The sequence below is a fragment of the Triplophysa rosa genome, linkage group LG11 (genome assembly GCF_024868665.1).
Source record: "Triplophysa rosa linkage group LG11, Trosa_1v2, whole genome shotgun sequence".
NCBI classification, from domain to species: Eukaryota; Metazoa; Chordata; class Actinopteri; order Cypriniformes; family Nemacheilidae; genus Triplophysa; species Triplophysa rosa.
In genome coordinates, this window is record NC_079900.1 from 9478046 (window position 1) to 9489261 (window position 11216).

Consider the following 11216-nt stretch of genomic DNA (forward strand, 5'->3'; position numbering starts at 1 on the left):
CGATGTGTACTGAACGGTTCAGACTCTAGAATAAAAGTACGACAAAAATGTCCGAAAACGGTGATCGAGAAGGACCGAAGAGTTCATTCACCACCTATATGGCAGAAGGAGAGCAGCTGTTTCATAAGGGACAGAATGCCAAAGCCATTGAGAGCTTTTCTACGGTAAGTTAACCTACCGGGGTCGCTCTGTTCAACACGATTATCTAATGGTTGGTTTATTGCCAGCCATCATAAATGAGACCGTTATGTCCATCAGACTGCGTGATAGTCGACTGTGTTTTTCGCTAGGCTTTGAGTTTGCAGCCGGATGATAAGACCTGTCTGGTCGCCAGGTCCAGGTGTTATGTGAAACTAGGCGATGCAGAGAACGCGCTGAGAGATGCCGAGACTTCACTCAAAGATAACAAAGACTTTTTTAAGGTGCGACTTACTTTTTCTGTTATACAAAGGTAAAACTGTTTTTTATATAGATCTGATATTACCTTACCTTAACCGAAAGATCTGAAATACTTTTTGGTGCCATTCAGCTAAATGTCCTGTAGGTGGCGTCATAGTACCTTGTCTGATTACAATCTGCCCTCTCATTCCTGTCAGTTACCAATAACATTGATCTGTACTAGGTTTATCATGGTCTAAAGCAGTGTTTCTCAGCCAGGGGGTCCTAAAATAAGTTAAAACAACTAAATATCAAAATATGTAGTCTTTGTTTTTATAATGAATATATAGTTTTCTAGTCATGCCAGGCACTGGATCTCAACTTTTTTTACTATAAATATTGAAGTCAAAAAGGTTGAGAGCCACTTGAGAGCCTTTATTATGAAATCTATACGTTTATTATTTAGTAAAAAAAAATGTGGATGCTCGGTTCTTTTTGTGGTTGCCTCACGGATTCTGTCCTCTCCATCATCAGATTAAATAGTTTTTGTGGCTGGTAACTTAAAGGGATTGTTTAATAAAAAAAATCTCATCAGTTATTCACCCTCATGTTGTTCAAAACATGCATATTAGCCCTTATTCTGTGAAACACAAAAGATAATAATTTCCCAAAAAGTGATTTTGTGTCCATACGATACAAAGCTAAAGGGGTCCAAAATTGTTTGGTTGTTGAACCTTCTTCAATATATTCTTTTGTGTTCTGCAGAAGAAAGAATACAGATTTGAAAAGACATGAGCGTTAATAAATGATGAAGGAGTTTTCATCTTTAGGTTAGGTGAACTGTCCCTTTAAGACTATGTGTTTCCTGCAGGGTCTGTATCAGAAGGCAGTGGCCCTGTATACTATGGGTGATTTTGAGTTTGCTTTGGTCTACTATCACAGAGGCCATAAGTTACGACCAGATCTGCAAGAGTTCAGGCTGGGAATCCAGAAAGCTCAAGAGGCCATTTACAATTCAGTGGGCAGTAAGTCTTTAGAAAAACCACACACAACATGCTCGAAAACTGCAGAGGTCTGATAAATCAGCAAAGTCATTTTCTTATCTAAGAATTACTTCTTGATTTCAAAATACATCAACAATCTCTCTCACGATAACCCAAAAGGTCCTTCCTCTGTGAAGCTACAGACTAAAGGAGACAAGCATAATGGGGTGAGTTGGGTCTCTCTTACCCCACCATTTTGACTGCTGTGTTCAGTTAGGTAAATATATATAGTTAATAATGTGTATTTGTTTGTTTGATATGCTCCTAAAGGTTCATCCCATACATCAGATTAATCCTCGTAAGAAGGAACCCAAACCGCATGGCTGGAAAATAGCCAAAAGTGAAAAAACAACCAAGCAGCTTTTGGGAGAGCTGTACAGCGACAAAGAATACTTAGAAAAACTTCTCCAGGATGAGGGTGTGTGTCTTCAAAAAAAAAAGATATTTCAGATCAAAATTAAGATGCTAATTTGCGTATGTTTTGATGTATATTCACAGTGTATTGTTGTCTGTTCCCATATAGATCTCATTAAAGGTAAGATACGCACTGGAGAGCACGTGCAGGATCTGATCGAAGGTTGTATCTCATATCTGGACACCCGGACGGAGTTCTGGAGGCAGCAGAAGCCCATCTACGCACGCCAGCGGGAGAGAAAACTGATGCAGCAACAATGGAACAGTGCCCTGCACAAGCCCCCCTCGGACCCCACCTACTATGTCCTTGCCAGCCTGGAGGAGATCGATGCAGGTGAACCCTCACAGAGTCTTAGAGAGGTCAAAGTTCATAGCTTAAAGTTCCTGAAACATTTAGCATGATACTGTTTATACATGCAAACAATATATGGATATTAACCGCATGTATCAAACATTTCTCATCTCAAGTGACACATTGTACTCTTATTATAGAAAAAAAGTGAATCCGGAACAACCTGTAGAGGCAGAATTATGATCATAATTGTTGGTATTTAAATGGAATTGTTCATAGGCTTAAGTGCAGGCAATCCAGAGAAGAGCCTGAAAAAGTCCCGTGAGGTATTAAAGGCAGTGCACGGGTGGTCAGAAGAGGTCCTGCCCAATAAAAGAGAAGTGCTTGGGAATCTGCACAGCTGCATTGGTAAACTGATCTTGAATCAGATCTTCCTATTGCATAAAATATCATTTAACCTATAACTACAGTTGCAAATTATAAACTTAATGTCTTTCCATCTCTCTCTCTCTCTCTCTCTCTCTCTCTCTCTCTCTCTCTCTCTCATGCTTCATTCAGGCAATGCCCTGATGGATCTTGGGAATATGGACAAGGCTTTGAATCATCATAAGAAGGACCTGGAGCTGGCAAGGCAAGGGTGAGATACCATTGAGAGCAGGAAATAAGCATGTCTGGCATTTTTTATTTGTTAATAACATCCATACATCACACCCTGGTGTTTGGATTGTGTTTTGTTTTATAGCGACCTGACGGACAGCAAATCCAGAGCTCTGGACAACATCGGGCGTGTATACGCACGCATTGGCAAGTTTGAGCAGGCCATAGAGGTGTAAGTACATCTTATGTTAATTAATTTTTAATGGTCTTATTGTAATGGTCATTGGGTATAATGTATGTGCCTGTTTATGTATGTGTGCATGTAGCTGGGAGAAGAAGGTACCTCTAGCGTGTGGTGGATTGGAGAAAGCCTGGTTGTTTCATGAGATCGGCCGCTGTTACCTGGAGCTGAAGCGTTACACTGAGGCGAGATGCTATGGATTGCACTCTTTTGAGGCCGCTGATGACATCGGCGATGAGAAATGGCAGCTCAACGCGAGTGTGCTCGTGGCACAGGCAGAATGTGAGTTTGAACTACACTAGAAACTACAGAAACCCAGGAAGAAAAGGGTTTAAAGCACTCTGTGACGTGACGATGAGTAATCTCATTTCCCACAATGCTCAGAATCAATAAGAGTTGATGCGTTCATTTTGTAAATCTGATCTATGCTGCACTCTACGATTAGATCATTTGGGAATATATCTCTCTCTCTCTCACAGTAAAGCTGGGTAATTACAAGGCTAGTGTTGTAAACTTCGAGAAGGCACTAGACCGGGCAAAACTGCTGCAGGATGACTCTGCCAGAGAAGCCATCCAGAAGGTCAACACAGACATTCCTGTTCATCCCTCTTAATATCTATCTCACTATTCTTCTGCCTCTTGCTTTCTGTAGTTTTGTTTAAACTGCAATATAATTAGTTTCTAAAATATGTGATGTATGCTGTTGTTTCTGTGTAGATGCCTGAGCAAAACATTCATCTATTTATTATTTTAATTTCTCTGTCTGCCACTTGATTCCTGGGCGTTTCCTTTCTTTCATCAGATGTCTTATGTCCTTGTGTGCCTCATGTGATATTATATTGATTCACTTTAATCAATTCCTCAATTTCTGGCCCTGCAGGCTCTCCGGGAGGCAAGACTTAAAATGGCTCATTAAGACGAGAAACCCCACTGAATAATAAGGCTACAATCAAATAAATTCACTCCCAAGACAAGTCAGGACTAATGCATACTTACTAGCACACATACTGTATATCCAGCCAGTCTGCTTAAGGAATTTTGTGTTGGATCCAAGTTGGTTATCACTGTTGAAAGGTGAATTGTGTCATTTGTGTGACTTCCGCGGCATCAAGGTGATTAGCAAAAATAAAAAATATTTATATAACTTATATAAATATATAACTTTGGCCCACACCCCCTACCGCCTTCTCATGACCTGATCAGAAAGTGTGTTAGAGGAAGGAAGTGTTATACTAACTGTGAATATATATATTCAAGATGATATGTACCCTCAAAATAATTCCGCTTGTAAGAAGTGTGATGCCTTTTGTGATTTGGCCTTACTTTTAGTTAACTATAAAAGCATATTGTTTCCACCCCAAACTTATTTGTTGAACTGGATGGTGACATGTTGTTTGGCTAATTTGAACATAGCCACAATGTTTACACTTTTGCTGAAGGTAAACCCACGTGTGTCTTATTTTGTTACTGCGTTGAGATAGCAGAAAGTATCTTGCTAATAAAGTTACACTTTACCTTTAAGGAGTTTCAATATAAATGTTTTGCATAGTTTTACATAAATAAACTGTCACAGGAGTTAAAACAAATTATGCTTGATATTTGTGATGCCAGTGTACAAAGGATGTTGCCCTGACACCGTTTAATGTTTTGCAATAAACACACACGCTGTGAACACAGCAGGCCTTGTGTTGATATAGAGAAGTATAATTTATAATCCAAACATGGATTCAAAAACAATATCCCGCATACGTTCATCTTCAGTTAGATTTACACACATTTTAAAGTTATAGATTATAAAGTAACAATCGGTCAAATTAGGAACAAAATTCGACACCAGTATGTGTCGTGACAGGTTATGTAACCACGAAGAACTGCCAATTTGTGTGTCACAGTGTGTTTGTGTGGGTTGTATTTGCCAATTACACAAACTCACCACCAGTAAATGTGAGAAAACAGCTGCAGTAAACCTGCATTTGAGCTGAACTCTAAGCAGATACTCTGAAACAGTTAATTTTATCTGTAGAACTTGTTAGTGCAATGTCTCAGGATGCATAAAAACCCCCCATACACTTCACGTGTGCCTCACAGATACCAACAAGATACAACCTGCTTACTGCAGCTGTTAAAAATCTGTCTTGGTATGCTCTTATAAAACAGACCTGTAAAAATATAATCAGAAAAATAAAGGGGTTCTACAGATCCTCTATTTTATACTTTAGCAATGAATAATTTGTTTATTTTCATGTATCCTTTAAAACATGACAGAGACGTCCATTTGTGTGAAGTATTAAAATCTTCAATTTAATCTGGCATCACAGTCTATTCAAAACTGTTTTTTATTTTATTTTAGTGGAGTCAATCATTTTGATAACTCTGCACGTATTCCTGTAATGCATCCCAATCATGTTGAAAACAATTCATTAGGCCTATGTGTTTGTTACCAGGTCTTCCTGATTTAAAAATACAGATTTTTTAAATATGTATTTTTAAGTAACAAAGTAATTACTGCCATAATGTAGGAACTTTTGTAACTATTATCATCCAGCCACACGGGTTAACGTTATAGTGTGGTCACATTCCGGTGTCTGACGTGCACAACGAGTAACGGGAGCGCGCTTAAAATTTGCCTCGGTTCTGTACTGTCTGCCTCTCCCTTCTCCCTTCAGTGCCCGCGCACTCGTGCACGCAGTGAGCGTGTTCAAGTGCCAGTGGTTTCCGTTTTGTTTCCTGATTACTGCTAGTGCTCACTGCTCGGTCAGGCGGGGTTTCTGCGCAGCTCAGGAGAAACGTGGAATTTGGCTGGACGTCTGTTTGAACCTCAGCCCCGATCGGTGACAGCTTTACAAACATCTGCTAACGTTGTAACCAAGTAAGTTTCATTCACATTGTGAGTTTTTTCCTTTAATACTTTTAATCTTGTAAAGCACGTTTAGAATCAATAGGTTTGGTTGTGCGAATAATCTTGATCTGACTTTACGAGAAAAAATATTTATTTTGAACATAAACGGTTGTATTTCTGGTATGTGTTTCCTTTCCCCGCTATGCATGGCATTGCCACGCTGATTTGTTTTGTCTGCATGCAGCGTGGCTGGGCACTGCCACTCCCCGGATCCCTGCCTTTGCATTGTTAGCCGTAATTAACGGAGTTCACGATCAGACGATTTTCAACGGACTTCACGGGCTCGAGCGTTTTTATATCCGTTGTTACAAGGCCCCATTTCAGTTTACGTTACATCAGCGCTTAGAATTTTACTGAATTTGTGTATATAATGTATTTAAATAAAGTACGCGTGTAAAAAATGCGGCCCATCGCAGCTTCTGCTTTATTATAGCTCTTCACTGTTATCGCTGTCAGAGTGAATACATTGCTCGTTTTGGGTTTCCTTTGTCTTCATAGATTAGATGGCGTGTCCGAATCTTATTTGGTCATACAAAGGCCAACGTTACATCCCAAAACCTAATGGGCTGCCTACCTAGAGAGGTGTTGACCCGACTCGAAACGAGTTTGATTCTTAAGATTCTGCACGATGCATAAATGCTGCCTAGGTAGGCAGCTGCCATGGCTTTGAGACAGAGCCTCGAAGAAGTGGCCCAAATGATGTGCAGGTGCTGCTGTCCCACGACTACTGTTATTGACCTTCCTGCTGAGCTCCACTTCTGCTTTTTCACACTTTTTCAAGAGTCTGGACTGTCTCCAAGTTTAAATGAGTACCGTGCTTGTTATTCTGAAATCAAATTACTGAGCAGTGAATTTTGTTATTTAGTGTTGTTATTTTTCATATGGTTATTGGTTAGGTCACTTTTTAACCCATGTGGTTAAATTGTAACCTGAATTCTTTTGCCTCTGTGATGTGAAGTCTTTTTTTTATTTGATTAAGCTGTAAAGATTTGCATAGTGCTGTTAAAATGGGGAACAGAGGTGGGTCGATGAAGAGATGACAGCGTGTAGTTGGTTTCGCAATAAATGCATTGCCTTTGACATCGTATTATTTACAAGACACATCTTATGACTCCTAACATTTATTTAAACAGCTTCTGCTTATCGTTAGGAAATCTGAAAGATACTATATCAGAAGATCTTGAAGTCATGAGTTATGCCGATTTTCTTTGGGTTACTAATAGATACAATAGGAGTCTTTGTCGCTTTGGGGCTTGACCACTAAAAATAAGGGAGTAATGTGTGAGCCAGAGAGAAACCGCTCTTACATTGGCAGATAAATGGCTTCTCAGATTTCTCTGGGATTGCACAGTGGCATTTTATTTCACATGAATTTAGGTCTCTATTGGTTTAAACGGAGCAGTGGTTTTTAAATTAGAGTGAAAGTGAAATATGCAGCTGTGGACTGTAAAAAAAATTCCTTGTAAGTATTGTGGGTATTTTTTACATTTTCAACAGCCGAAGTGGAAATGTTTTTCGAACTGACGTATGCTTAAGGTGTTGCTTGCTTTGCCTTCTGTAATAGACATGCAAATCAGCTTCTTTGAAACTATATTTACTTTAAATGGACTGGAGCAGTCTGTAATTTAAAAGATTACTTCACCAAAAAAAAGAAACATTTCTGAATTATTCACTCACCCCACTGTCAAAACAAGGCCTGTCTTTTTTCCCAAAATAAATTAACATTCAATCATTTTTTCCCCATATAATGCAGTTCAACAGTGACTATTGTGTTGATGGTCATACAGTTTCAATGCAGCTTCAAATTGCGCTATTACAATTTCACCTGACGAATAAGTCTTTTTCGATCAGTCTTTTTAAAAAATGTTTGTTTTTTTAATATACTAAAATGTTTTTAGCATTTTTATCTAATATGTTGATAATTGATATCTTGATAGTTGAAAATTGCATCTTTATTTTTTATACACAAAGTTGACATGGCATGAAAGGTTTAGTTTTAAAACTGGCGGAAGTCTCTTATAAAATGCATTCAGACTCTCACTCTTGAATTGGTTTGTTTTTCAGAAACAGCCTGCTGTATAGCAATGGAAGCCGAACAGAATCAGGAAGTTCCAGCGGCTGTTGCTGAGACACAGGAAGTGGCGACAGAGCAAAAGAAAGAGGAGCCTAAATCTGAAGAAATGGCTGCGGCACCTTTAGAAACAGCCCCTGAGCAGGAGGCGCCAGAGAAGACCCCAGCGATAGAGCATTGTGCTGCAGACGTGCCAGAAAAGGACAAAGTGACAGAATCTGAAGTGAAACTTGAAGTGGCTCCAGAGAAAACTCCAGCTGCTGGGAAACCTGAGGTGGAAGAATCTGCACCGAAATCACCCGAGCCAGAAAAGCAGGTATCTAATGCAGAACCACAAGTGAATTCTGAACCTGAGAAACAGGAGGAAGAAGCCGTGAAAGAGGTGGAAGCTAAGCAAAAGGAGGAGCCTGCTAAAGAGGCACAATCCAAACCCGCTGCTGTGGATGAAGAGCTTGATAAAGGTGGGGAGACGAAGAAAGAGGAAGAAAAGGTACAAGCATCAGAGGGAGCTGAAGCTGAGGTTCCAAAAGAGGCAGAGATTGAGCAGAAAGAACAAGGGCTGCCTCTGTTCTTTGGCTGGTTTCTGCTTCCAGAGGAAGAGGAGCGGATAAAGTGTGCCACCATGGACTTTCTCAAGACACTGGACACTCTGGACGCCTTCAAACAACACATCAGTGAATGTGAGTGGACTGTGTAAACGCATGCTTGTCTACAGTGTTTGTGTTTTTGTAAATACAATGTTTATTTGTTTTTTTCTAGTTACTGGCGAGGCAGAGAAAGAAGTTGATCTTGAGCAGTACTTTCAGACTACAGCTCCTCTCCATTGCACTACAAAGTTTTGTGACTACGGCAAGGCTGAGGGGGCAGAGGAATATGCAGAGCTACAGGTCTGTTTTCCTCATTTTTTAAATCATACACATTATTTTCTTTCACATTTGGCAGACTTATTTTTAAAGACTTTTATTATATTATTTGCTTGGATGGTTGACCAATTTAAACAGATGGCGAAACGCTAATATCGTCCAATTCTGATAAATTGTACATCCCTACATTTGCTTTTATTTTATTTCCCCTAGGTGGTCAAAGATTCTTTCGATAAGTCTGATGAGATTTCCGTCACTGCTCTCATAGTGACCCCTCGCACGTTTGGGGCGCGTGTGGCATTGACCGAAACGCAGATGAAGCTGTGGCCTGAAGGGGGAGACAAAACCGGGGCTCCCGAAGCCCTTCTGCCCAGCATTGAGGCTCTCCCAGCCGGCAGCCGCGCCCACGTCACGTTAGGCTGCTCAGCAGGTGTGGAAGCCGTTCAGACCGGTATCGATCTGCTGGAGATCCTGGCTCTGCAGAAAGAGGGTAAGGAGGGCACCCAAGTTGAGATGGAGCTGGGTACATTGTCTTACCTCGGTGAGGGCCGTTGGTTCCTCGCCCTGAGGGAAGCAATTACAGCAGACACCAAATTCTCTAGCTTCTCCGAAGACAAACCTACCAATGACCAGGGCAAAAAGGACGGAGACAAGAAGAAGAAAAAGTGTACCATTCTGTGAGCGAAGCGAAGAGAAGAGAAGAGAGGGGAAGAGGAAGAGACATTTCCTGAGGGCCCTAGCTGTGAATGATGTCAATTTTTGCATGCGTGTAGGTGAAATGCGTGTGGGTTTTGCAGCTTTAGTGTATGCACGGGGATGGCTTGAGATGATTTGGCCAGCGGTGTGACACCAGACGTTCCAAAGCAGCCTGCTGGTGCCTTTTCCTTTGCCTGGCAACACGAGCTCAGAGGCCTTTGTATCTGCCTTAAGGTTACGGATCACTTTGCTGGATTCACTCTGCGTTAGGTGCTAGTTCATGTGGCTTTGGCCACCACACCATCCCCGTGTTCCCTTTACACAAGTGCATTCACGAATGGTCTTCCCTACACTTGACATTATTATAGAGCACTTAGATTTAGCACAACTTTGCTGGTTTAAATAAACTGCTTGTAGTCGATTCTTGTATTCAGACTCGGTTTGAGACTTTCTTTGTAATATTAGAAGATTTAGACACCTTTTAGATCTTCTAACTCTGAGGAAAAACAATCGGTAGTTTTGATTGTTCATCAAAGGGACTTTGCTAGGGTTTAGAGTGTGACTCTGTTAGTTTAGCGTGTTATTTTTCACTGTCCCCCACTCTCTTCTGCTTTTGTGGGGCTGGTACGATGAAAAATAAAAAATACACGCTGCACCGTTGTTATCTCGAATCACTGATATTGTCTGTTCTGATTGTCTTTTCCGAGTCTGTGCGTGCATGCCAACATTTTTACATTGTTTTCTTCTTTGCAATCACATAAAATTCACCAAGGTTTTTTTCTAATCAAATAATGCTGCATACATTCTGTGGGATGGTTTTGTGTCTGAATGTTCTCTCTCTGAGCTTTCTTCCAATTTACAGTGTTGTCAAACCAGTGTAGCCCATATTTCTGATTAGATTAGTGGATTAGTTGATACAATCAGCTCCTTCATAAAACAAGTGTATTCACATGCGCTAGTACATTTACTCTCTCTCTTTCATATCAGTTCTGCAAAATGTGCGCTCTAAATACTGTGACAAGCATCGATCTGGTGCCTTCCTTATCTGTAGCTTTGTAGATGGCTGAAGCCATGCTTATCTTGGGTCTCTGATATCAAGGCGCTATATTTTTGCACTTGCCATGTTTTTCATTTGTTTTTGTACACTTAATAAAGAATGTGCTTGGCTCTGATGACCATGTCTTTTGTGTTTATTTTTTTTGGAGTGTCGAGTTGATTTTTTTTCACACTTTTGAATTTATTCATCCGGTAGGGGAGTAATCACATTAGTTTCAAATAGGTGATTGCATGCTTACTCCTAATGTGAAAACATTCACAATCTAAGAGTTTAACTACAGATCATTGATTTCTTGGCTCTTTCCTGTTTTCTTATTTACAGAAAGTAAAACTGTGTAGTTTCCCCACATTCTTTAAAATATCTTCTTTTGTGTTCAACAGAACAAATACATTTATGCAGGTTTGTAACAACTTGAGGGTGAGTAAATGATGCCAGAGTTTTTATTTGTGGGTGAACTATTCCCAGGCACTCAAGGATGCTTGAATCATTGTTCCTCTTGGCCAGAAGGGGGCGACTGTCACCACTAACAATTGTGAAATCGTTTTTCAACCCGTCTACTGATATCGGAAATGACTAAGCAATGAAGATTTTTGTATTTTGCTTGAGTCTCAGTTAAATATACTCCCAAAAACATTTATCAGTCTTTGACAAGAGCAGACTGTGGC

The 11216-nt window shown here is 40.3% G+C and overlaps 1 protein-coding gene across 1 annotated transcript; it reads left to right on the plus strand.

Moving 5' to 3' along the window:
* The first annotated feature begins 32 nt into the window (after positions 1 to 32).
* LOC130561267 (outer dynein arm-docking complex subunit 4-like) lies at positions 33 to 10666 on the plus strand. The gene is made up of 16 exons (XM_057345471.1): positions 33 to 164; positions 291 to 422; positions 1250 to 1450; positions 1487 to 1588; positions 1692 to 1839; positions 1945 to 2169; positions 2407 to 2535; positions 2686 to 2764; positions 2870 to 2956; positions 3051 to 3247; positions 3445 to 3545; positions 3846 to 3857; positions 5707 to 5770; positions 7929 to 8615; positions 8695 to 8822; positions 9012 to 10666. The coding sequence occupies exons 1-16, from the start codon at positions 48 to 50 to the stop codon at positions 9477 to 9479; spliced, it is 2877 nt and encodes a 958-aa protein (XP_057201454.1). The 5' UTR covers positions 33 to 47; the 3' UTR covers positions 9480 to 10666.
* The last annotated feature ends 550 nt before the right edge of the window (positions 10667 to 11216 follow it).